This window comes from Sitophilus oryzae, unplaced genomic scaffold (assembly GCF_002938485.1).
Source record: "Sitophilus oryzae breed Bouriz unplaced genomic scaffold, Soryzae_2.0 scaffold_1801_pilon_pilon, whole genome shotgun sequence".
Taxonomy (NCBI): domain Eukaryota; kingdom Metazoa; phylum Arthropoda; class Insecta; order Coleoptera; family Curculionidae; genus Sitophilus; species Sitophilus oryzae.
Genome location: NW_022146504.1, coordinates 1,585,099 through 1,612,385, shown reverse-complemented (window position 1 = coordinate 1,612,385; position 27,287 = coordinate 1,585,099). Strand labels below are relative to the sequence as shown.

The following is a 27,287-nucleotide window of genomic DNA, read 5'->3' as shown; positions in this document are numbered from 1 at the left end:
ATGTGAAGCTAAAGTAATAAACATAAATTATTTTTAACAAAACTGCAAACCTTGAATGTACATAACTTTTTCAAATACAGTTCATGCTAACATAGGGTCCGCAGTTGTATATGGTTCGTGGATATTTGATTCATGATATATTTTTTTTGTCAGTTCTTCGTTGACATATACCACATCTCTTTCGTTTCTGGTATTGATTATTTAATTTTCTCTCTTTTATAAGTAAAAGATTCAGAATCGGAGTTATAGTTACTCTTCGGAGAAAAATCAATGTCTCGATGATCTTAATATCACTTAAGTCTCTATAAGTTCATCAAACCACTCAATTAATGCTTCCTCAAAATTAGCGTCCCCATGACGCACACTTTTTTGACTACCCACTATCCTAATAATGAAATATTCTTGGCGTGGTGGTGCCACACAAACCCCAATGAAACTTTACCCCCCGTTCGTTGGTAGGAACAATACTTGATAAAAACAAGTGCGCGTTTAACAGTTGCATATGGGTACCTTAACTTTAAGGTAAATGGCGCGGCGAGGCCTAAATATTAAACGTAAAAATTTAACAGAAGTTTAAATAATGCTTGGGGTCCGCTAGACCCCACCATGCCAGTTGCGGGTTAATTTAAGAAAAACTACTTTTATTTTTAACATAAAACTGAACATGTAACAATGCAAAACCATGCAAATGTCAACATACCTTAGTTTGTCAACCTATGATTGAATGCAATTTGTTGTGCTATCTACACTACCAAATAAACTATAACTTGATAAGGTAGTACACTTACCGTAGGTTAGTGTACCTAAAATATATTTTCGTAATTCAAAAGTTGTTCAACTTAGACAAAAGACTAAGGTTTAGGAAATATAAATTGACATTGACAAAATTATTAGTTGACAATTAATGTATGTTGGCCAGAGAGAACACTAATAACTAAAGTGAGAGACCGATCAACGTTAATTTTTGAAGACTGAGTTAGTGGCGCGGCCTTTGGCGTCTAACCCGAGCTATGAGCGCATTATCGATATAGTAGGTTGCATTCATACCTATATACTGGCGCCAAAAATTTAAAATTTGTATATTTGAACCGAATCTTAATCTTTCAAGTTTATAATAAGAAATCTTCGTAGTTTTTTTAGATTATTTTGTTGACAACGAAAATTTATTATTAGACTTTAAAGCATTAAAACCTATAAATAAAATACTGTGTACATAATAATTTATTTAACTCCAGACCCCTTGCCATACTCCAACTCAAGGCTGCAATATTCAGTATCTTTTTTATCTAACTTGGTTGGGAGTGAACAGGGAAGCACAGTTGGGAGCTCGCACAGAGTATCATTAGGTATCCCGTAGGTATTCAATGTTTTGATAGTCTTTATTCTATAACAAGAACCTAGCAGTTGAAGAAAATAATTTGTATTACTGGAAATAATACCAGGTATAATACCTTGTCGATCCATAGGTATCAGAAAAGAATGTGATGTTTTAATTTAAAAAAATTAAATTAGCAATGTACGATTATGTATTATATAGTAACGGTATGTTAAAATAATTACCGAGATAAAACTTACCTTTAAAGGAAACGTTTTGTCTGGGTCTCAACCACAAAACAAAAATTACAAAAATGCCGAATAAACGTGGAATCTGAAATAATCTTGAAATAATCAATAATGACAATAATCTTCTCTTCTGACAAGCTAAAAGAACAGGCACATTCAGTCAAAAACAATTTATTACTCCGATTTGCTCCGATTATCAACAGATTTTAGTTATCTCCTTCTAGAACTAAGAAATAGAAAAAGCTACTGACAATCTAATTAATCCTGTCAAATGTTTAACTTGCAAAGTTGAAAACTTCCTTTTTTGACCGCTTAAACGCTATGCGCGTCTGGGATGCGCGGTGACAAAATAAACTTGTCTACGAAATGCCCTATTCCACAAGCCCTCTCACTTTGGTTATTAGTTTCTCTCTGATGTTGGCATTTGCCTAATTTTGCAGTGTTACATGTTCAGTTTTAATTTAAAAATAATAGCAGTTTTTCTTATATTAGTTAAAATCAGCTGGGGCCCAAAATTTTTTAAATTTGGCATGTATTTTCAGCATACACCTTTAAAAAAATATTTAGGGACTTCGCTGTAAAATCAATGTGGGGGTCAATAACCGAATGAAACAAAACTATTTCAGTAAAGCTTGAAAATAAATATTTATAATTACTAAACCTTGGGAAGTATGGTTAATAAGAAACTTAAATATTTATTCTCATAACGTCATAAAGTATGAAACACAGTTTCTTGTTATTTGTGGTATTTTTATTCATCATTTTTTTATAAACAAGCATTTTTAAACCACCTACTGTTTATTTGTCCTTATTCATCATCACCCTGTATAATAGTTTACCGAATGAAACAAAACTATTTCAGTAAAGCTTGGAAATAAATATTTATAATTACTAAACCTTGGAAAGTATGGTTAATAAGAAACTTAAATATTTATTCTCATAACGTCATAAAGTATGAAACACAGTTTCTTATTATTTGTGGTATTTTTATTCATCATTTTTTTATGAAAAAGCATTTTTAAACCACCTACTCTTTATTTCTCCTTATTCATCATCACCCTGTATAATAGTTTACCGAATGAAACAAAACTATTTCAGTAAAGCTTGGAAGTAAATATTTATAATTACTAAACCTTGGGAAGCATGGTTAATAATAAACTTAAATATTTATTTTCATAACTTCATAAAGTATGAAAGACAGTTTCTTGTTATTTGTGGTATTTTTGTTCACCGTCTCTGATAATCCGTTAATATATCAGCAAATTAAAAAGAAGCTTTGTTTTAATTTTTAAATTTATATTTTTATAAAATCTGCATACGTTTTCTGAATATAAATGAAGACTTGAAAAATAAAAACACTAAATCACCACAATAATCATCTGCTGATGATGCTAACATGGTTAGCGAAACGCGCGTCCAGTGTAAAAGTAAGTGTTTTGGTGTATTGAGGTGATTTAGTGTTTTTATTTTGCTGTGTAATACCAAAGGTTCCAACCCTCAACTGTAATTGAAGACTTGAAGTAAATAATGTTCTAAGTACCAAAATCAATATTTCGAGATAAATAAAAATTTTTGTTATACAGTGTCCGGTAATAGTGCGTCGGGCATCTGTAGCTCCTAGAAAAAAAAAATTGAGAATTTTGTTTAGGTGCAAACGAAAACAAAAAGGAAAATATTTTAACTTTCATACGGTCGGTGGTTCAAAAACGTGTGAGATAATCATGATAGTATTTTTTTTAAATGGAAAAACCTGTACATTGTTGCAATTTTGGCTTCCTTTCAGATCACTTGAGATAATCCTAAGATATGAGAAAATATATTTCGATAATTTCAGAAATATTAATAAATAATTAAAAAATATGTATTTTTCAACCTTCCTTAAAAAAATTATTACAAATACAAGAACTGTTTTGAAATCAAAACTATATTAGGTATTAACTTTAGATAGTCTATACTTACTTTGCTACAAATATTGTAATCTTAAATGATACAGGGTGTTCAAAATTCTACGCCAAACTTTCTAAAATATAAAATAATTTTTCTTTTTTTTGTTAGATGAAGAGTTAAATAACGATTTTTTTTAATTAAGTTATTTCAAAATTTTTAATGGTTTCGCAGATACACGTAGTATTATTTCATAACTTTAACATATATTTAACTTTGGTAAAATATGAAAGAAAAATCATTAGATGGCTTTGATAAAAATTTACTGTGGAAAATGCCATAATATAAAATATAAAACCGCGAATATCTACAAAACCGTTAAAAATTTTTAAATACTGTAAATAAAAAAAATGTTAATTTTTTAATTCTCCATCTATTGAAAAAATAATATACAGAGTGTTCCATTTAAAAAAAAACGTAAAAAAAATTACGGTATATTTTAGACATTTTGACGTAGAATTTTGAACATGCTGTATTATTTACGATTACCATATGTACAGCAAAGTAAGTACAGACCATCTAAAGTAAATATGTAATATAGTTTTGATTTCAGGAAAGTTCGTGTATTTTTAATATTTTTTTGAGGCTGAAAAATACATATTTTTTACTTATTTATTAATATCTCTGAAACTATCATATTTTAGGATTATGTAAAGTGATCTGAACGGAAGCCAAAAATGCAATAATATACAAGGTGTTCCATTTAAAAAAAGTCATCCCGATCCACTCACACATTTTTGACCCACCATTTTTTTTAAATATTTTCCTGAAATATATCCTCGTACACACTTTAGGTTTGCACACAATTCTGAAGTTTTTAATGGTTTCCAATACGAGCTACAGATACCCGACGCACTATTGCCGGACCCTGTATAACCAATGAATAAGAACAGGCGGTGTCACTGTTGAGATTTTTTTACTTATACTATTACAATTTAATAGTCGTGGCTCTTAGCGCTTTATGTAGTTGGTTATGGACCTTAGGACATTTTACAAATAAAACATGACAAACCGACTTTTTGGTACTTAGAACATTTTTATTTATTACAATCAAGTGTAATCTTGTTCAAATATACACAATACTTAGTATTGTTTAGAAATAATATCACAGTAGCTTGATAGAAAGCAAGTCGTAGTAATAATATCCAAATAAAACAAATTTTCTATAATATACCAAAACTTTGATAGCATGATCAGCATGTGATTAAAACCTGTTTAGATTTAATAATCTGCTGGTGACGGCTTTCATGATTAAACAAACGTGCGTACAATAAAATGTTTTGATGTATTGAATTAACTAGTATTATTTTGTTATTGTAGCGACAAAAATTCTAACCTCAATTGTATTAGTATTTATAGTATTAAATATTTAATATTACAACTCAATGGACAAAAATATAATTTTAATTTTTTCAGGTAGCATGGTATGCCGGCAACATCTTGTGTAAATTTATTCGTTTTCTTCAAGCAGTTGTGACGTACTCTTCTACGTATGTCTTGGTGGCGCTCTCAATTGATCGGTACGATGCTATCACACACCCTATGAATTTTAGCGGTAGTTGTAAGTAATTTATGAACTTTCAACACGTCGTATTTGTTGATGTATTATTTATATTTATACAAAATATACTCAAAAGTGAAAACATGGTGTTGTATTAAACACATATTTCTCATAATGTTTGGAGTATATTAGTAATATTAAAGCTAAAATTGTCTTGTAAATTTCTGGTTACATATACAGGGTGGTCCGAACTGTATTCCGGAAACTTCGACATCATATTCTGCAAATAAAAACAATTCAAAAAGCTCGTATAAATGTTTAAAAAATAATAATAATAAGCTAAAATGCTTAGTTTCGGAGATACAGGGTGTAGAAGTTTCATTTTTATTTCGATTTTTTCCATATAATTTTTGAAGTAACGTCAATATTTGGATGAAAATTGGTGTCTGGGAGTTTTTTGTCATGAGAAATTTGATTTTTATGTCAATATGACTCCTATTTGTAGGGGGCGCCACCTACCTGTGTTTTAACTGTTTTGAAGGGCAATAACTTTTCGTTCGTACCTGTATAAAACTACTGAGTGAAAAAATATACATTTCTCTCGACATTTCTGTAACTTTTTACGTAAAAAATGTCTCTTGGTAAAAATCGTTACGAGCAACCGTTTTCAAGATATTTAGAATGGAAAATAGTCAATACATGTCATTATTGACAAAAAATAAACACGTTGAGTAGATAGTTATTTAACTGAAATAATACATTTGGAAAATTTTAATTTTTTTAAATTAATCAAAAATTTTTCTTCGAAAAATTGATGATAAAACAGCTTCTGTTGGACTTTTGGCACAAAAAAAATTAAAATTTATTATTTTAGTCTAATAACATAACATAATGTAAACATGACATAAATTAAACATGCATGCTGATTAAATACAGCATGCATGTTTAATTTATGTCAACAGGTATTGATAATTTCGATTCCCAATATCTCGAGAACCATTACTCTTTACCTAGAGACCTTTTTTACATAAAAAACATCGTAAATGTATATTTTTTTTTATGCAGTAGTTTTATACAGGTACGGACGAAAAGTTACTACTCTTCAAACCAGTTAAAAAATAAGTAGGTGGCGCCCTCTACAAGTAGGAGTCATATTGACATCAAAATCAAATTTCTCATGTCAAAAAACTCCCAGACACCAATTTTCATCCAAATATTGACGTTACTTCAGAAATTATTTGGAAAAAATCGAAATAAAAATGAAACTTCTACACCCTCTATCTCCGAAACTAAGCATTTTAGGACATACATCTATATAGTCTGTCCAACGAGAAGATCCTTGACAGTGATAGATGTGTCTGTCATTTTAATTTCAAAGTAGTTTATTTTATTTTACAAAGAAATAAGTTGGTACAACTGGAACGCATAGCAGGATATATTTAAAATTTGATTGACAAGATGACAAGTGATTACTTCAAAATATTGTGAAAAAAACTGTATAAAACTGAAAAAATGTAATCGAGTTATTTTATTTAATAAAAACGGTATGTGTTAATACAAAACAAACAAGAACAAGACACTATATACCAAAAAAATATGCAAAAGAACTATTATTTACTTTCAAGCTTTATGAAACTACCCGCATTTATGATTATATTTATCAATATAACTTATGTACAAATACAAATTTGTAATATTCCACAGGAATAAATAAAACAACATAGGTAAATAAAACAAACTATTTTATTAATAATAACACCTACCAAATTTTATACCTTAAGGTTGATTAATTAACTGTAATCTTAATTTTTTTAAACCAGTACATTTTGACATTATTTTTCTGCAGTACTAAAATCCATTATTTACCTATCGTGTGATGTCGATATTTTACAGCTACTCCAGTTTTTAGTATGTGTTTAGTTTGATCCTTCTACCATATACGAGATGCACTTATCTACGACGAAATGGTATACAAACTTTATCGATGGCAACTTCATTGGTGTATAAAACTTTCTGCCTGGGCAGCGAGTATAAACCATAAACTGTGCTCTGGGTCTACAGTTAATTTTCACTCGATTTTTCCTCCACTTGACTTCAAAAGACACAAAACACACGTAATAATACGAATCAAAATGCATCATCTTCCAGAACTCAGGGTATTTAACAAAAGTTGACACAAAATTCTAACCTATAATTTGGCAAGACTTTGACAAGCGTCAAAAATGACAAAAATCTAAAGGCGAGTTTATACGCATCGGCGTCCGTTTGTCGTTCATCGTTCCGTCAAACCAATAAAATTGAAATACGATCTGTCATTTTTTAAATAAACCAATAAAACTGGTTAAAAACAACAAGACACGACGTATGACGGATTTATATTTAAACCCATCCATAGATAACTTAAAAATTATTAGAAACTTTTTTAGTAAAATAAATAGATTGGTATGGGACGTCATTTGCTTTTCTTCTCTCATCGTCTGTCGAAATCTTACCTGAGAAAAAAAACAGAGTTATACGAACTTTTTTACTTATTTTTATCTGCGGAATATGCTGCTGAAGTTTCCGGAATACAGTTCGGACCACCCTGTATATAGGAACGAAATAAGACACTAGTTTAGCACAATACACCAAAACACTTTACTTTAAACAAAGGACCTTTCGTCATGCAGGTGATAAATATAAAAGTCTATTTGTTTAGTTTTAATTACATAAGCTAAGTTTTAATGATCTGCTGATGATGCTAACATATGGTTAGCGAAACGCGCGTCCAGTATTCAAATTAAAGTGTTGTAGGGTATTTAAGTGAACTAGTGTTTTATGCTGCTGCAGCAAAGCTAGCAGAAAAAGCTCCATCTTCAACAGTATTATACGAAATGAATAATAAAAAAGTAAGTATAATTAATAAGAACGAACACACTATAGTAAAAAAACTAAATAAAAAACGAATTAGTTTGCACGTTTTTCCCGAATTGTTTTTTAATATTATTTTAGCACACCTTTTCAAAATTAATGTTCAAATAGAATATTGATCTAAAATTTATATATTTTATAGATCTAAATAACCTAAGAGATCTAAAATCTATATATTAGGTATAACCCTATTTTCATTCATGTTTAATGTCCTTTTTTTAAACAATTTGAGATATTCATTGCATGTAATTTATATTAGTTTTTGGTATTTACTTTATCACTTAATAAATATACATTTAAAGATGTTCACCTATGTTCTTTACATTAGTTATGCTATTTTGAATCAATAACTTGAAAGGAGGAATAATCTAAGTTAAGATATTTTAATATTTATCTATTTTACTTTTTTATATTTTAATATGTATCAAAACTTTCAAGAAGTTTATGAATTTTTAAAGAGTATCAATATTATATGTAGGAGATAATTTTTTGGTGTTATGTACAGGGTGTTCGAAATTGGTCTGTTTTAAGAGGGAAAACCTATTTCCTGGCTAGATAGAGCAAAACCGACGTAGATGTCATGGACTCGATTTCTGAGACACGTTTAATGGCATAAACCGATTGTTGATATTTTCACTGCCAACTGAGATACGGGGTCTTTTTGATTTTTTTACCATTTTGAAAATTGCCCATAACTTTTTTAATTCGTGGAATAATAAAATTCTGTAAAGACGTTCTTAAGGCACTTTTTTAAGCACAATCCAGTGGCGTAGTCAGTTTTTTTCTATACTTGCTCTTTTCGTCAGAAATAATAAAAATTATAATTATTTAAATGAAAATCATAGTTGGCTATGAACTTAAAAAAATGCTGATGTTTAACCCTTTGCAACAATATAAAGTTATGAGTATTTATTTCTAACAATGAGAGAAATATTAGTGTTTTTTATCTTTGTGTCGAAGCGGGCTTTGATTTTGTGTTGACCTAGTTGCCTAATTATTTTTTATCGCAATTTAAGATTCAATATTATTATTTATCTGCAAAATTGAAGACTTTTGACATCATTCTATATTAGTTTTACCAATTACAATTAAAACGTCATTAAATGGAGAATTTAGAGAGTATCGGATTGAAACAAGGGACCCCATAACTTCTTTCGAATTTTCTATGGGGAAAATTAAAAGACCTTATATATAAAGGAGGAACCATTGGGACGAAAGAAGAATTGCAGAAGGCTACTAGGCAAGCTTTTGGACTTATTACAACAGTTCGCCTAATATATCGCTGTAACTCTGTGCGCAAAAGATGTTTATTACGTATTCAACAAGGAGGTGCCCAGTTTGAACATCTGATGTTTTTTTTTTAGAAAACTATATTCGTCACTCAAAAAATATGCTTTGTTCTTTGTGTATTGTATCGATTTCAATTGTAATTACTAAAACTAATATAGAATATTAATTTACCTTTTGAAAAGTCTCTAATTATGCAGATAAATAATAATATAGAATATTAAATTGCTAATATTAGGTCAACACAAAATCAAGACACACTTCGATACAAAGATGAAAAACCTAATATTTCTCTTATTCTTAGAAATACATACCCATAACTTTATATCGTTCGAAATGGTTAAACGTCAGCATTTTTTTAAGTTCATAGCCAAGTATGATTTCCATTTAAAAAATTATATTTTTTATAATTTCTGACAAAAAGAGCAAGCATAGAAAAAAACTCACTATGCCGCAAAATAAAAGCACTAAATCACCACAATACACCAAAACACTTTTATTTTACACTGGATGCACGTTTCGCTAACCATGTTAGCATCATCAGCAGATGATTATGAACTAAAGACTATCTTTAGTTTATAATCTGACTAAACTATCTGAACTAAAGATAGTCTTTAGTTCATAATCATCTGCTGATGATGCTAACATGGTTAGCGAAACGTGCATCCAGTGTAAAATAAAAGTGTTTTGGTGTATTGTGGTGATTTAGTGTTTTTATTTTGCTGTGTTAACACCAAAGGTTCCAACCCTCAACTGTAATCACTATGCCACTGGATTGTGCTTAAAAAAGTGCCTTAAGAACGTCTTTAAAGAATTTTATTATTCCGCGAATTAAAAAAGTGATGGACAATTTTCAAAATGGTAAAAAAATCAAAAAGACACCGTATCTCAGTTGGCAGTGAAAATATCAACAGGCGGTTTATGCTATTAAACGTGTCTCAGAAATCGAGCCCATAACATCTATGTCGGTTTTGCTCTATCTAGTGAGGAAATAGGTTTTCTCTGTTAAAACAGACCAATTTCGACCACCCTATACAACTACTTAAATAAGTATATAATATATTCCAGTACTCAATTGCTTTATTTATCACTCTATCTATAACTATATTGCAAATATTTTTAAAAATAAGTGAATATTTAAGTGTATATTTTATGATTGGGTTAAATATAAGAAAAATACAAAGCATACCTGTAGCATACCAAACCAAACCAAACCAAACCACATCATATAGGTATAGGTGGTCTTAAATAAGTGCAAATATTTTTAGGAGTGATTTATTTGGACCCTAGGAACACTATGACAATTTTTTCGCAAAAATAAATTGGAAATCGTGCATTTTCTTTTAAAAAATTTAAAAGAAAATGCAGGATTTTCTGTATATTTTAGAAAACTTTTTAGACCTGCTGCAAATTTTCCCACGTTATAATTTCTGAATAATCTGAACATATTACCATGGTTACGACACTTAAAAAGCATGCAAATAGAGAAAAAATCCGGTGGCTCTCAATTGTTTTTTTAATTTTCAAACTTGAATATCTCGGTTATTCTGGACTTATTTGAAAAATGTTAAAGAGAAAGTATGTTTATTTTATCGAGATCTACTTACCCTAAAGATATTTGCAGTTAAGACTCAACCTGTATAAAACGGAATTGTAATTTGTCGGAGTACACTATTATTCTTACTTACATACTAACTGCCATTACTCGCTAACGAGTATTTCACACGCATCAGAAGATGGTTACGCAAGGCGTTTTCTTTCATGAGCTTTTCTGTAACTGAAAAGCCCGATACGTGATATTATCTGTCTTAGACATTCAAAAATCTTATTACTTTGTTATCTCTTTACTTTTTGGTTGTCGTTATTAACTGAGTTTACAATCCTTCTCCTTTGCGTTCTGTTGTGCGCTGCTTCCTCTCATTGATATTGCATGATTATCCCTTTTAAGTTTTCGTGGAAAATCTCCTTGTACCTTGTGAATTCCTCTTAGTGTCTGCAAGCTCACCGTAAACGAGATATTTTGGTAGGCGGTTTTCTTGCATCCTGAATACATGACCAGCCCATCTTAAGCGGGATTTAGTAATCATGACTTCACCGCTCTCGCACCTAGCTTTTTCAAGGACCGATACGTTTGAGACATGGTGGTACTATTTAATTTTTAACAGTTGTCTAAGATGTCTCTCTTGCAACTGTTTAATGCGTTTGTGTGCCAAACCAAACCAAACCCAGGTTTCGCTTTCATATAACATGGTGGGGATTATTATTGCTCGGTAAACTGCAAGTTTCGTTTTTGTACTCAAATCATGATTGTAGAAAACCTTGTCTTTTAAATACAGAAAAAAAATCGTGGGTGTTTGGGAAGTTTCGAAAGGAAACAATGTTTCTGCCACGATTCGCATCTTCAGGCACCAAAACATAAATTAATCCATATGCCTACAAACATTTATGGCGATTCCAACAGCCAACACTAAGACACATACAGACGAACGAACAGAAACTTAACGGTATTTTTTTTTGCCCGATGTACAATGATGCTCGGTTTGTGTCGTTTTTTCTGCGTACTAACTGGGAACTAACAATAATTAGAACTTGTCTTTTAATTTCCGTAATGCTCTTGAGGCGCTTCTAATCCTGTGCTGAATTTCAGAGTCGATATTGGCCTTTTCTGAAATCAAACTGCCGAGGTAATTGAATTCTGCTACATATTCCAACAGTTCTCCGATTTTTATAGCATTGTTGTGATTTTATGGAGGAGTGCACATAATTTTAGTTTTATTGGTGTTCAGCTTAAGGCCCACAGCCGCGTATGCCCAGGTATATATGTTCAGCATTTCTTGAAATTGCTGTAACGTTTTTGCAACTAGAGCGCAGACTTCAGCGTATTGAAGTTCTGTGATGAATTGTGTACGTGTTTTTGCCGTGAGTCTTTTTATGTCGAACAGACCGCCGGCGCCGGCCATCGTCGTATCTGTATCTTATGCCCATTCCTCTTCCCTGCAGTTTGGTGTCCACTGTAATGGAGAGCGCTGCCATGAATATGTTGAATAGGAGAGGCGCTGACACATCCATGCCTATAACTTCTGTATTTGTTAGGAAAGGATCGCTCAGTGATCCATGATGTGAAACTCTTGACCTGTTGTTGTTATGGAAGCTTTTACTACCGGTGAGAAACTGCCCATAGTGCATCTCTGTTTACAGAGTCAAAGGCTATTGTTAGATCGATAGATGCAATATAAAGTTTACAATGCTGCTCTTTTACTTTTTCCTGTAGTTGGCAGACGGAGAATATGGAATAGGCGGTGGTCGGTGTGAAAACCCGTTTGCGATTCCGGGAAGATTTTTTCTATATGTGGATACAGGCGGTTTGACATAATTTTTGCAAGAATTTTTCGTCCGATAGTGATTTTCCTAGATAGTGAAATTCCCTAGTAGTTTCCGCAGTCTGATGCACCTCCTTTGTTCTTAAATATATTCCGCTTTCCCATATCACATCGAAGAGAGGAGCCTTAAGATGACCAATAAGTTCTTTACTTGCACACTTATAGATTTCCGCTATAATTCTATTAGTTAGAGTAGGAGACGTTTTCTATTAGTTACTGACACGAAAATCGTTTTTCTTTAAAACGAGAAATTAACGATTCCCGACGCTACTGTAAATATGCCACTCTCTGTATACAAAGTCGTTTTATTTTTCGGCATAAGCTCTGTAATACGCGAGCAAAGCTGCTACTGCAGTAAAGTCAAAGGTAAAGTCATGTATCTTTCAGTATATTTAATCTAATATTTCAAGCACATTCAGGACCAATGTTCTTATATGTCTAATTGAAATATGTTTTTCAGCCAAGCGAGCAAAGTTGTTGGTAGTCCTGGCCTGGTCGGTGAGTGTAATCTTCTCAGCTCCAACACTCTTCCTTTTTGAGGAAAAACCCGTTGAAGGTAATGAGCATACCTACATTTTCCGACAATAAATTTCGGACAAAAATAATATAAACACAAGATAAATACATGATAGTATTTTTTAGATATTCCACAATGCTGGATCGACCTCCAAGTATGGCAATGGAAGTTATATATGACACTGGTAGCGCTGGTGTTATTTGTTGTTCCGGCATTGATTATTAGTACGTGTTATTTAATTATTGTTTGGACTATTTGGTCCAAAAGTAGAAATCTGAATCCAATTGCGGGCCATGTACCAGTACCACTGGGTAAGTATTAATGGCATTCTAAGGCATGTTTTAGTAATATCAATGATTTTATATTTTCTTTATATTTAAAGAATGGATTATTTTTTAACGATGAAGAAATAATATACTCAATAACACAACGTTTCAGAAAATAAGTAATGATGAATAATACATAGAATGACGTACCTCTTTATTTCAGTATGTATAGGCTTGGTACATTCAACTGATTTTTTAAAATTCCGACAGCAGCGCTCGGTACGGCAGAAATCAGAACCGTCCGGCTACTTTACTTCACCCCCAGTTACCGTTCATGTTAATCGCATTGAAATAATATTGAAATCGTGGCTATGTCATACTATTTAAGTATTTTGGTGTTTACTAGTGCCAGTTATTAAAACTATAAACTTGTCAAGTACGAAGTTTGTGTGATGTAACGTTGTTTTGTGTAGCAAAATTAAGTGAAAAAGAACCCGAACTGGGCATCGTGTTGTGTAGTGACAATTTCAAAAGATAATAAAATTGCCGAAAAAGTGCCAACACGAAAAGGTGTGGTTGCGTGGTTGTTGGGTGTACTAACATTCAATACAACTCTACCCGAATAACATTTTATAACTTTATCAAAAGCAAAGATGGATTCAGACGGGTCGACGAAACAACTGAATAAACAAAATGCCCATTACATAATCAAAAAATTAAATAGGCATATAATATCAGGATAAAATATGATTTGATCAATATTAATGGTATACATTTTTATAATCAACTAATGATTAAGACAATTAAATTCTTGGGTAAAGTTTTTTACTTGAATATACAGGGTGTCCCAGAAATAAGTGCAAGTATTTTAAGGCGTGGTAGATCTCGATAAAAGAAACATATTTTGTCGTTATCGTTTTTCAAATAAGTCCAAAATAACGGAGTTATTTTACTTTGAAAATTTCCAAAAAAAAATGATTGTTTGCTAAAATTTTGAGAACCACTGGATCTTTTCTGGATTTTCGTTCTTGTAAATTTAATCTACTTCCTATGTTGTCATATTATCAAGAAATTATTTTTTTTATATAAAAACTAAAAAAAATTCCAAAAATATTTTCAAAAAATTCCGAATTTTCAAAAAATGTTTTTCGCGAAAAAAAACTTAAAATCTGTTTCTGGGGTTCAACTATACTACCAGTTAAAATACTTGCACTTATTTCTGGAATACCCTGTATATAAAACCCCATAAGAAATATATATACCAAAATCCTAAAAATTTCTTTGCGGAAATGCATCATTCTCTTTTTTCCGACTTTAGAATAACTGAAATCAGATATTACCAGTTTTGAGCACAACATTTATTTACTTTAATGCAACAAATGCAAAGGCGCATTAGTTTTCGTCGTGTTGTTGAAGAATTTCAGGAAAAACATATAAAATAATTTTTCTGTATACATACTATTTAAAAGCTTTTGGAGACAGTTGAAGTGAGGAGAATAAATCTAATAATTCTTTGTTGTGTTTGTTCATTATTAATTAAATTATTAATAATACAAGAATTTCGGCGTTCCATTGTCTTTATTATATATACTGTAACAGTTTATTACAAAACGTAGTCTTATACAGTGTGCGTTTCAAAAGTGGCTCACCCCTATAACTTTTTTATTTTTTAAGATAAAAAAACAGATTTGGTATGTTAGTATATGGACATAAATTAGGATTGATTGACTTATTCAATTGTTTTCAGTCACTTCCTGTTTTACCGGAAATTACTACAATTTTTGATTTTTAAATGGCACTCCCCGTATTTTTCACTTTATTCGATAGAAAATGACACTCTGAATCGAGTGACATTTTATAATATGTCAACTTTTGGCATATTCACCCAAAAGCAAATTGTATTTTAAATTTTAATCTAAAGTGCCATGGCTGTGTTAAAATCACTAATTTTTAGTCAAGGAGCCTTAGAAAAATAGATTTGATCGTCTAATGTTTTTAGTGTCTTTAGTGTCCTGGCCGGTTAAAAGATGCCCAAATCGTATTTTTAATCATATCTCAATATTTTCAAATGGAACTAGGGTGGCTTATAAGCATATTTGGAAAAAGCATTTTTTACGAATAATTTGATACCACACACTTGGTATTTCGAGTCAAATTCTCCTTATGAACCGCATGTTATAATTTAAAATAAACCATAAGCGAAAATGTCAAAAGTTGACAAATGATATGTCATTCTATTCAGAGTGTTATTTTCTATCGAATAAAGTAAAAATATACCGAGGATGCCATTTAAAAATCAAAAGTTGTAGTCATTTCCGGTGAAACAGGAGGTGACCAAAAACAACTGAATACGTCAATCAGTCCTAATTTATGTCATATACTAACATACCAAATCTCGTTTTTTTATCTGAAAAAATAAAAAAAGTTATAGGGGTGAGCTACTTTTGATATGCACCCGGTAGAGTTATTGATCGTTACACTTCACCAAAAGTAGTACTTAATAATAATGAAAACTAATTGGTTTTTACCATAGGGACGTAATTAAGGATTAAAAGTATATTTCTTCACAGTTTTTCCCTATTATTTTTTTTAAGTAAACAAAAAGACTAAGACCGTATTCCAAAAATGCCATTCAACTACGGCAAAAGTAGGTTAGCTCTACACATAGTAGATGCGATGCAAAAGTAGTAAATGAGGAAACTGGAAATATGTAATTTCGTTGCCCCCTACACCAACAACGGAGAAATATTGACACGGCTTAATATTCCTAAGGGCAAGACTGTTTTTTATCGTCACTTTATAGAAGATTTTACGACTTTATTTCAAATAAAAATTTTCCATCTCTAGCCATGCTCGTCAGAGTATTTTGATTAAATCTTATTTTAATTTCGAGAACTAAAAAACATGAAAACCGTATTTAATATTGATTTTAATTAATTTAAACAAAAGGACAATACTCTATATGAGTTTTAAATTGAAGTGAAAACTACTTAGTATATTCATAACTTTTTTATATTTATTTTTCCCAATATTTAGAGAAATGGTAACTTCTGATGTTCGGAAAATATTATAAATTATGAATATACCAACTGGCTTTACACTTAAATTAAAGATTTTTCAAAAAGTGTAGTTAATCGAATACACTGCCATATATCAAAAGAAAGAAATATGAACATAGTTTGATATTTTTACGCTTACTTATTAACTCCAGACATGAAATTTTATGTTCAATATTGATGTCATTAGAGAGTCATAAGATTTGAGTGACTTGAAAACAGAGATATTAAACAGAAAATATAACTCATAAATATTTTATTATACATATTTTATTGTTATGGAATATCCAATTAATAATAAATAAAAAAGTATTAAATTTAGATTAAATATACAGGGTGCATTGCGCCTCTCATACGATACGGAGGCTAAATGGAAGAGGATTTTTTAAGATTTAGTGTCAGTAAGTAGATCTTTATAATTTGATAAAATCTAGATGGCTGTCATATGTCTGGCGTTACTTCAACTTAGCTGTCAAAATAGTTCAACTTTAACAACTAGTTATCTTTTGTGTCAATTAAAACAAAATTATTCGGCAATACTAGCACGAACTTTAGAGGATCTCCAGCAAATAATAAATAAGATAGGGGACATGGGAAATCGTTTCGGTCTTAAAATCAACGCTGCCAAGACCAAACTTATGGTAATGGACGCCAGCCTACAATCAACACCGCATTGCCCGTGGATGGAAATATTATAGAGCGAGTTCCACGATTTAAATATCTGGGTGCCATGATCAATGAACGATGGGACTGCGATGAGGAAGTTAAACTTAGAACGAATTATGCAAAGTCAACATTTTTTAAACTTAAAAACTTCCTATTAGCACGTAGTCTCCCGCTAACACTTAGACTACGGGTAGTGAAATGCGACATATGGCCCATCTTACTATACGGCGCAGAAACCTGGTCACTCAAGGCTAGAACCCTGAACCGCACCGAGGCTTTCGAAATGTGGACTCTCCGGAGACTCTTACGTGTGCCATGGACCGCACATGCAACCAACGAAGAAGTTTTAAGAACTGCAGGCTATGAACGAGAAATGCTTAATACAGTTAAAAAAAGGAAAGTCTCATACCTCGGCCATATCCTTAGAGGAGACAAATATTACATTCCTAAGCTGATTCTACAAGGAAAAATAGAGGGACGGCGAGGCCCAGGAAGAAAACAACATTCCTGGTTAAGAAACATACGGGATTGGTGTAACATCAGCGACGCAGCCACCATATTTCGAAGAGTCGAAAACGGCACCCTACACATTATATGAAGAGTACAGACAATCGCCAACGTGCGGCTAAGCACAAGGCACAGGAAGAAGAAGAAAACAAAAACAAAATTCGCAGAAATTTACAGAAAATGTAAACTTATCAGTGATAATTGATATGATTCTATTAATTGGTGGTTTCAGTGTGCATTGTCCAATTAATAGAATGCATTATGATCCTGGTTTATCTAGTCTGGACTTCCGGTTATGTTAAAACAATGCTACTTTACTTTTATCACAGATAATATTATGTTATCTTTGCTTTTATGGGGATATGTTAAAGACAGTGTTTACAAAAATCGACCAGCTGTTGTTGACAACATGAAAAATGAATAATTTTATGCAGTAAACAAGAAGGGGGACATTTTGAGTATTTGGTTTCATCTAGCTAATTTTGGCCACATAATTATACGTTTACGTTTACATATCTATAATAATTAAGATATGTTTCAAAGGTGTAATTTTTCATTGGCGTTGAATATTTCACTTTACATTCTGTAATTTTTATTAAATTAACGAAACGATTATTACAGCCACATAGATATTATCAATAATTAAGATCTACTGACACTAAATCATAAAAATTAAAATATCTAGGAAAATCTTTGTCCAAGGGGTAGGCCACCTTAATAGTATTTTGAAGAGATATGAACATGAATGCTCCGTTGAATAGTGGAATAATATACTTCGTGCTCTATTTAAAATAAAAGAGTAGTAATTTGCTTTAACACAATGGTTATTTTAACTAAATATCAGGTTATACAGGGTAAATTACAATTTAGTTTTGGTCTGGGAACTATCGCACGGTACACTACACTTACAAAATTTGAAAAAATCTCACTAAATTTCAAGCCCTCACAATGTTTTTTCAGATTTATACCGGGTGCGTCTCAAAACTGGCTCACCCCTATAACTTTTTTATTTTTTCAGATAAAAAAAGGAGATTTGGTATGTTAATATAGGACATAAATTAGGATTGAATTACGTATTCACTTGTTTTCGGTCACTTCCTGTTTAACCGGAAACGACTATAACTTTTTATTTTTAAATGGCACCCTCGGTATTTTTTTACTTTATTCGATAGAAAATGACACTCTGAATCAAATGACATATCATATGTCAACTTTTGACATATTCGCTTAAAAACAAATTGTATTAAAAACTGTGTTAAAAACACTAATTTTTAATCAAGGAGCCTTGGAAAAATAGATTTGATCGTCTAATGTTCTTAATGTCTTTTCCTGGTCAGTTAAAAGATGCCCAAATCGTATTTTTAATCATATCTCAATTTTTTCAAACGGAACGAGGGTGGCTCATTAGCATATTTGGAAAAAGCATTTTTTTACGAATAATTTGATACTACACACTTGGTATTTCGAGTCAAATTGTCGTTATAAAAAGCATTTTATTATTTCAAATAAAAAATAAACCATATGCGAAATGTCAAAAGTTGACATATCATATGACATTCTATTCAAAGTGTCATTGTCTATCGAATAAAGTAAAAAAATTCCGAAGGTGCCATTTAAAAATCAAAAGTTGTAGTCATTTCCGGTTAAACCGGAAGTGACCGAAAACAATTGAATATGTTAATCAATCCTAATTTATGTCATATACTAAAATACCAAATCTCCTTGTTTTATCTGAAAAAATAAAAAAGTTATAAGGGTGAGGCACTTTTGAGACGCACCCGGTATATCTTGCATAAAATTAAATATCAAATAAACATGCAAAGCCCTCCGGACTAGCAAAAATTTATATTTACCAAAAGGTGTCAAAAAAGAGTGACAAAATAAGTTGTTTCATATTGAAATACAACGATGTAGTTTCCCTCCTAAACGTAATGTAAGCCTATATTCAATGTATATGTATAATGCCTTTGCCACACTATGCTCCTCGCGCTGCTCATCGCCCTACTCATCGTACTCGCAACGCTCTGCACACTAAATATTGCGCTCCTTTGACTCGCGCTCAAAAAACCGACAAAACAGGGAATGGTTTGCAGGACGCGGAGCATGATATGCAGCATGACGAGTAATGTTGCCACACTACGTTTCTGCCTCCTTCCCTCGCTACTTCCTATGCCACTCGACGAGTGTGTGGCAGAGCCATAAAGACAGGGACGCGCCGTCCATATGGGCAATGTCGTGCGGCGCACGACGCACATAGGTCATTTTGTGTATTTTAGGAATTAATAAATAAAAAAATTGATATCAAAAAAAATATTTTTTTATATTTCATCTTAGAGCTAGGGCCCCATAGATATTATTTCTGCGATATTATATTTTAATATTAACAGAGGTGGCTATGGCGAGAATAACAATGTCAAAGTTTGTTTGAATTATTTCGCATAGTAAAATTACTGTCATTAGTTCATAACGTTTCGAATTTTATTGTTACGAATAGAAGGTGAGTTTAAAAAGTAGTGTTGTGTTATTGTGTACCATAAAGTAAGATTTATTATTAGAAAAAATAATATCCGTGTAAAAAGCTTATGACTTGGCGAAAAGATACGATGTTTTAATAATAAGAAAAAAATCGTTTTTTTTTTCATAACTTTGTATTTAAAAAGGTTTATAATTCAAGATTTATACAGATTTATTTCAAAAACATTTTTTTCGTATTCACAATCTTTTTATCGATTAATCTATCCTAAATTTAACTGCCAAGATGTGCCAAGCGAATAAATATATATTGTTTTAAGTACCATGTCAATAGAAAAATCTTTCATGTTTTCTGCTTGGTGTGAAGGCAATTCTTTGAAGGAAAAAAATGCATCTGTTTTGCCATTTGTTCTGAATACGCTAAATTTAGGGCAACATGATGGCGACGAACATTATAATAAAAGAGTGAAAATTATTAAAAAATTTAATTATTATTATGATTACTCTTTGTCTAAATGTGTGGGAGCACGGTCAAATAAGGAACCACTTATCAAAGATGTTCTTAATTTACTTCGAGAGCCTACTTTACAGGCATCAGAGTTTGATGAAAATATTAGTCAGGATGATGATGATCATCAATATTATGTCTCTAAAAGGGTACCTACATAGTGAGGCATCTCGATGTGATGTTCGCCGCGATGCATCCTACGCGCACTTACTCGTCGTTTTAAAACAGTCCTTAAAACGTGCGCGTAGGATGCATCGCGGCGAGCATCGCATCTAGATGCTTCACTATGTTTGTACTCTTAGTAGTGACGAGGATATCGATAGTGATTAAATAAGAATATTATTACATAAATTTCTCTAGTAAAATAGTGTTATTATCATTTTATTTATATTTGTTAAATGTTTTAGGTTGTTTTTTTCATTGTTCAAGCTAATTTTTACTTTCAATTACTAATACAGTACATCTTCTGTAAACCTTCTAGATACTAATAAATTCACTTACAAAAAAGTAACGAACTACAGTTTTTGTTTGAGTTCGATATAACAAAATGAAAAAAAAAGTAATATTTCGTAAGACACCCTGTACAAGCATAAAATGAAAGAAAATATCACTATTCCACGCATTTATTTATTTTCTTACCAAACAAATTATTTTTGTTTTAAAAAATAATTTAAATTTTATAGGCATTATTGATTACCGCCTAAATTGGCGAAAATGACCTATGTGCGACGGCGCCAAAGCCCTAAAGGCGCTTGCGGTCACCGAATTTAAAAAATAATAAAACCATTTTTTGGAACTTATCAACAAATTAACATAAAATTTAAGTAATACTTTTATCTATGAACGCCATTGGTGAAAATATATTATCCACCAATGGCAAGCGCCGCGCCGCTGGTCATTGGAAATTTTGGCTTAATATTATAATATTGGAGAAAGGCGCCTACTCTTATTTCGCACGACGGCGCCGAAAATACTTGGCGCGTCCCTGCATAAAGATTAGTGAAATTAGAAAATATTCTTGATATTTAGTAATTCTAATAGAAACAAACTTTGGTTTTAGATGAAGATCACCGCGGTAGACCACCTCGATATCTACGAGATGACTACGATTCGCGTAGAGCCAGCTCCAGAGGAATTATTCCCAGGGCTAAAATTAAGACTGTCAAAATGACATTCGTCATTGTTTTCGGTAAGTTTAATGAATTAGCAATACATATACAGTGCTTTTACTTTAGCTATGAACATAGGCGTCAATCATTGTAAATTGTAAATTACTCCCCTGTTGTCAGTCCATAACCAACCTTTTATCATGCATTGATGACATACCGACAGGCAATACTGTTTTTTCGCTGAAAAGTTAATAGACATGAAATAGAATTGAAATTTTTTTTCCCATCGAAATTTAGGATTTTTGGTAATTTTTTGAGCTAGAACTATTTTTAGCTAAACAAAAAACTATTTAAAAACAAAAAATATTATTTATTGTGTGAGTATTGATTTCATACTATTCACTCAAATCCAATGCATTGACTGTTCTACTTTAAAAATGAACATACTTAGTGTGTTAAGCCTTATGTTCACAGTTAAAATAAAAGCACGGTATATATCAATATTAAGGAATAGATTATGATATAGAGTTGCCCAGTAAATGAATATAGAAAATTCATAAACTAATAGTATTAGTAATTTATACTACGAACAGAAATAAATTATAGTAGGTTTAGAAGCTACTAATAATCTAAGCTATATAAAAAGGCTCTATATGAAGATCAAAATTTTAATTTCAATATTTTTATATTTTTTTATTTATGAAGCAATTCAGTAATATTGAAAAAATAATATATTAATGATGCTTGAAGTATATAATTTGTATTTCAAGATTTACAAATACTAATAATAATAATAGTATAAAACAGCACATTAATATTAACATGTTATTCAACTCAAACAATATTCAAGCTTCCTATAGAACATTAAAAATAGAAATAAATTGGCTACCATATATGGCTACAAGAAAGTCAGTTTAATTTTCCACTGAAAGATTTAGAACATTTAGAAGTTTTCAATAAATCACAAGATTTTTACTTTTTCCAATGGAAATTGAAAAATGTTCAGTGACAGATGAATTTTTAGGGCACACGCATTATTTAAAGTTGCTTGTGCATATTGTTACGGATTCCGTGGGTCCACTAATTTAAACTCACGACAAAATACTTAACTAATTTATTTTTCTCACAATTTACACACAATTTATACGAATAACACACAATTAACTACTTATAAAATTCCTTCGTCAAATTGTCCGATTCGTAATAATTTAAACGCGGTATATTCAAACTTCAAATTGGTCCAACTTCCAAGCGCGGGCTTTATATACTCTCTGGCGAGTGTTTCTGGAACGTTCTAAAGAATTGTGTAATATTCTTTTATTTTCTGGCGAATTCGCCAGGTTCCTCAATGCACGTTGCGGTTATATAGGCATCCAGTAATACAGTTTAGCGCCACATACACCTTGACAATATTTAAAACATGAAAATTAATATCTTGCTGCACACACTCCAACAATTATATTGCTTCAATATTGTTTTATATAATAATTAATAACAATATTATATATTCAAACACATTACTAATTATCAATATTATACAGGATGTCAAAAAATAGTGTATCTAACTTCGTTCGTTGATTCTACAGATAAAAATAAATTAGAAAGTTCCTATGAACATATACCCTAAAATGCTTCCCGAAGAAATTACAGCCCTTGGAAGGATAAATAAAAATAATAGGTATATTTTGTTTATTTTTAAGAACATCGGTAAACCTGATATTTGGTACTCTTACTCACATTTTAATACCAAAGCGAATAGTGATAGTGTAAAATTCCGTAACGGCTATGACAGGGTACTTTCCATTAGGGTAGAGATTACTACTGGTGGTACTTCTTTTATCCTTATAGATACAGTAATTTTAACAAATGAAAATTAAAGCTAGGACTTTTTATGTAAAAAAGGTGCTATTCGTTTAGATCGAAACAGTGAACGGTTTTCAAGATATTTGCATTTAAAGGTTTCCATGCATCGATTTGCATATATCTTGAAAACCGTCACCTTTTCAAACTAATCGAAGAGCACCTGTTTTACGTAAAAGAGTTCTAGCTTTTTATACTATTTGTTGAAATTACTTATCTATAAAGATAAAAGAAGTACCATCAGTAGTACTCTCTACCCTAACGGAAAGTACCCTTCATGCCTGTTATGGAATTTTACACTATCGCCATTCGCTTTGGCATTAAAATGTATGTAAGAATACCAAATTTCAAGAAAAATGGTTTACCAATGTTCTTAAGAATAAACAAAATTTATTATTTTTATTAATCCTTTCGAGGACTGTAATTTCTTCAGGAAGCATTTTAGGACATATGTCTATTTTATTTTTATTTCATTTTAAAACATATGTGTATAGGAACTTTTTGTTTTATGTTTATTTGTAAAATCACCCACTTAAGTTAGATACACTAGTTTTTTTGACACCCTGTATATCTGTTGTACCGAAATTCATATTTACTTTAAATAGATACTGTGACAAAGCATGTGTGACAAATGAATAAATATAGGTAAAAAGATTAAAATAGAACAATATAATGAAATAATTACCAGTAAAAACAAAATTAATATATTTTATTTATAAATCACATTTAAGACCAATTTCAAGCAAGTAACATTATAGGGACTGATTTTTACAATGCCATTTTTATGCCGAAAAAGTGTATTATAATTAACTTTTTGTGATTATTTTTGCAAAATATTTATTAATATAGTCTTTTGTTCCAATAGTCTAAGAGCTAGCAAAGTTGCTAGCTCTTAGCTCTTTAATATATCTTTTACTATGGTCTCTGGAGCAGCATGCGGCCCGTCTCAATGCCGATATCCGTTGCATTCACTACTGCGCATCGGAGGAAGATCCTATTTAGTTTTTTTATTTAGTCCGTTAAATTCTAGTATTGAATATAAATCGAACATGTCTCCATAGCGCAGCGCGTAGAGTTTCCGACTACGAACCGAGGAACCGAATTCGAGACCAGATCAAGGCAAAAGCTTTTTTATTTTATTTTCGTTTATGTTCTGATAGTAAAGTATTACATATTTGTTTTTTTTTAATTACCAGAATTATTTAATACTTTACTATCAGAATATAAACGAAAATAAAATAAAAAAGTGTTTGCCCTGACCTCCAACTCCTCGGTTCGTAGTCGGAAACTCTACGCGCTGCGCTATGGAGACTCGCTCGGTTTATATTCAATACTAGAATTTAAAGGACCAATAAAAATATAGCATCTTCTTTCAATGCGCAGTAGGGACCGCAACGTTTACCGACAGGCAGACGGACCGCATGCTGTTCCAAAGAGCATAGTAAACGATATGTTAAAGAGCCAGCTTTCTTAAAATACTTGTTTTCTCGACGTTTCTAGCTCTCGTACTACAATGTCAAAGACGGATAGAAAATGTTATTACTAGGCAATTATATTTTCCTAGAGATTCCATACGTCCGGATTTACCCAAGCATGTCCGGATTTTAATGTGTCCGGAGTGGTCCGGCCAGAATTTGATAAAATGTCCGGGAAATCTAACGGTAAAAGTAACTTAACATTGTTGAATATTTTAATCGTTAAGATGTTACATATCTACTAAACCGACATTGTTCGAAAGTAGGTACCTATATCGGTCTAGTAATTTCGTTCCATTTCGGTGCACTCGTGGCTTTTGAACAGAACCTGTTCAAAAGCAGTTCAAAAGCGATCTTTTTCAAACAGGGTCTGTTCAAAAGCTGTTCGATAGCGGTTAGTACTATTATTTTTTTTTAGTTAGTTTGTTTATTCCTTCTACTAATTTCAGTCCCATAAAAAATTATAAATTCAATATGTAAAGCTGTGCTTTATGATATCGTATGAAATAAATAATGTTTTGATAGGCTACAGGGTAGGTATATGTTTTCTCTTTGAGTTAAGTAGCAAATAGACTATTTATTAACAATCAAAAATAAAACAAATATATTCTTTCTTACAGTGATATTTTAAAATAAGCAAATGAATGTTATTTCTCTCTTGGAACAAATTTTATTTTCACTCCATCTCTTGACCGTAGTATTAACTCCTGTATCAATACTAGCGTTTCAGGTGTATCTACTGGTTCCAATATAAAATTCCGAAGAATTCCGCATAAAACAGTCTTAACTTCGAGAATCGCAAATCTTTGTCCTAAAATTAAATAGTATTATCTTTTAAATGCAAAATAATAGAATTAGAACCTCTGAGAATATTATTATTATATGAAAGAATATACAATATGATCGAAAGAAAAACGGTGTGAGCGATGGCTTTGAAATGAAGATCGCAGTCGTTTTATATGTAAAATTACATCGGGAATCTCATTGATCGTCATTTCCAAGCCAATTGGACGTCGTTTTTTTCGATCATACGGTATTATTGTTGCTATGTTATATCCATAGCATATACAGCAAAATAGTATAAGACTGTGACAGATGACATCCAAGAAATTCAACAAGTAAAAAACATTTTATTCAAGATGACATACATCTGGCACTGTCGGTCATATACCGGGTGTTTCTTACCCCTATATCATTTATCTTTTCAGAAAAAAAACGAAATTTGTTAGGTATGTTAGTATATGATATAAATTAGGATTGATTAGCGTGTTCAGTTGTTTTCGGTCATTTCCTGTTTCACGGGAAATAACTACTTTCTTATAACTTTTAATTTTTAAATAGCACCCTTAGTATGTTTTACTTTATTCGATAGAAATGACACTCTGAATATGGTTTATGTGAAATTGTCACATGCGGTTCATAATGACAATTTGTCTCGAAATAACAAGTGTGTAGTACCAAATTATTCTTAAAAAAATGCGTTTTCCAAATATTAAGATAAGATTAGAAATACGATTTGGTCATCTTTTAACAGACCAGGACAAGACATGAAAAACTTTAGACGATCAAATCAAATTTTCCAAAGCTCCTAGATTAAATTTGGTGTTTTTTAACACAGCCATGGCACTCTAGATCGAAATTTAAAATACTATTTTTTAAGCGAAAATGTCAAAAGTTGACATGTGTTATGTCATTCTATTCAGGGTGTCATTTTCTATCGAGTAAAAAATACCGAGAGTGCCATTTAAAAATATCAAAAGGTATTGTCGTTTGCGGTGAAAAAAAAGTGACAGAAAACAATTGAATACGTCAATCAATCCTAATTTATCAATATACCGGGTGTAGGTATATTGTATATTCATTATTTGGTCCGATTATTATAATTATCACCTAACCACTTATCATTTTGTATTGATTGCTTGATAATTTTATACAGGGTGGTTATTTTTTAATTAAAAAAAGGTGTAAAATGTATGGTACGTAGAGGTAAACTTTAGAGGTAGCTAATTTTGAAGTGAGAAGTTTATGTCAATATAATATTTAATTCATTTGCTTTGCTTATTATACCGGGTTGTGTATCGGCATTGGAAACATAGGAAATACCATGCAAATTTTGAATCGTCCCTGTTGATTTGACAGCCAAATCGTAAATAATTTTTTAAGCCCACGGCCACACAGAAAGCGTTTTTAGCGTTTTGCGTTTTTTGCATCTCAAGCGCTTTTTGCGATTTTACCATTTTAAACGCTTTTTTCGATTTGTGTCCAG

The 27,287-nt window shown here is 31.3% G+C and overlaps 2 protein-coding genes across 3 annotated transcripts in view; one reads left to right on the top strand and one right to left on the bottom strand.

Annotated features, from left to right (window-relative positions):
* The window catches only part of LOC115883009 (cardioacceleratory peptide receptor-like), a 115,745-nt gene that overhangs the window by 44,110 nt on the left and 44,348 nt on the right, over positions 1-27,287 (top strand). For both annotated transcript variants that reach the window (XM_030901281.1, XM_030901280.1), the window contains exons 5-8: positions 4,924-5,068; positions 13,046-13,141; positions 13,228-13,413; positions 21,638-21,766. In XM_030901281.1, coding sequence (XP_030757141.1) covers positions 4,924-5,068; positions 13,046-13,141; positions 13,228-13,413; positions 21,638-21,766 — 556 coding nt within the window. The remainder of the gene's footprint in view (positions 1-4,923; positions 5,069-13,045; positions 13,142-13,227; positions 13,414-21,637; positions 21,767-27,287) is intronic.
* Positions 25,579-27,287, bottom strand: part of LOC115883007 (cytochrome P450 4C1-like) — a 29,296-nt gene continuing 27,587 nt past the window's right edge. Inside the window, exon 9 of the mRNA XM_030901279.1 lies at positions 25,579-25,832. Coding sequence (XP_030757139.1) covers positions 25,669-25,832 — 164 coding nt within the window. The 3' untranslated portion in view covers positions 25,579-25,668. The remainder of the gene's footprint in view (positions 25,833-27,287) is intronic.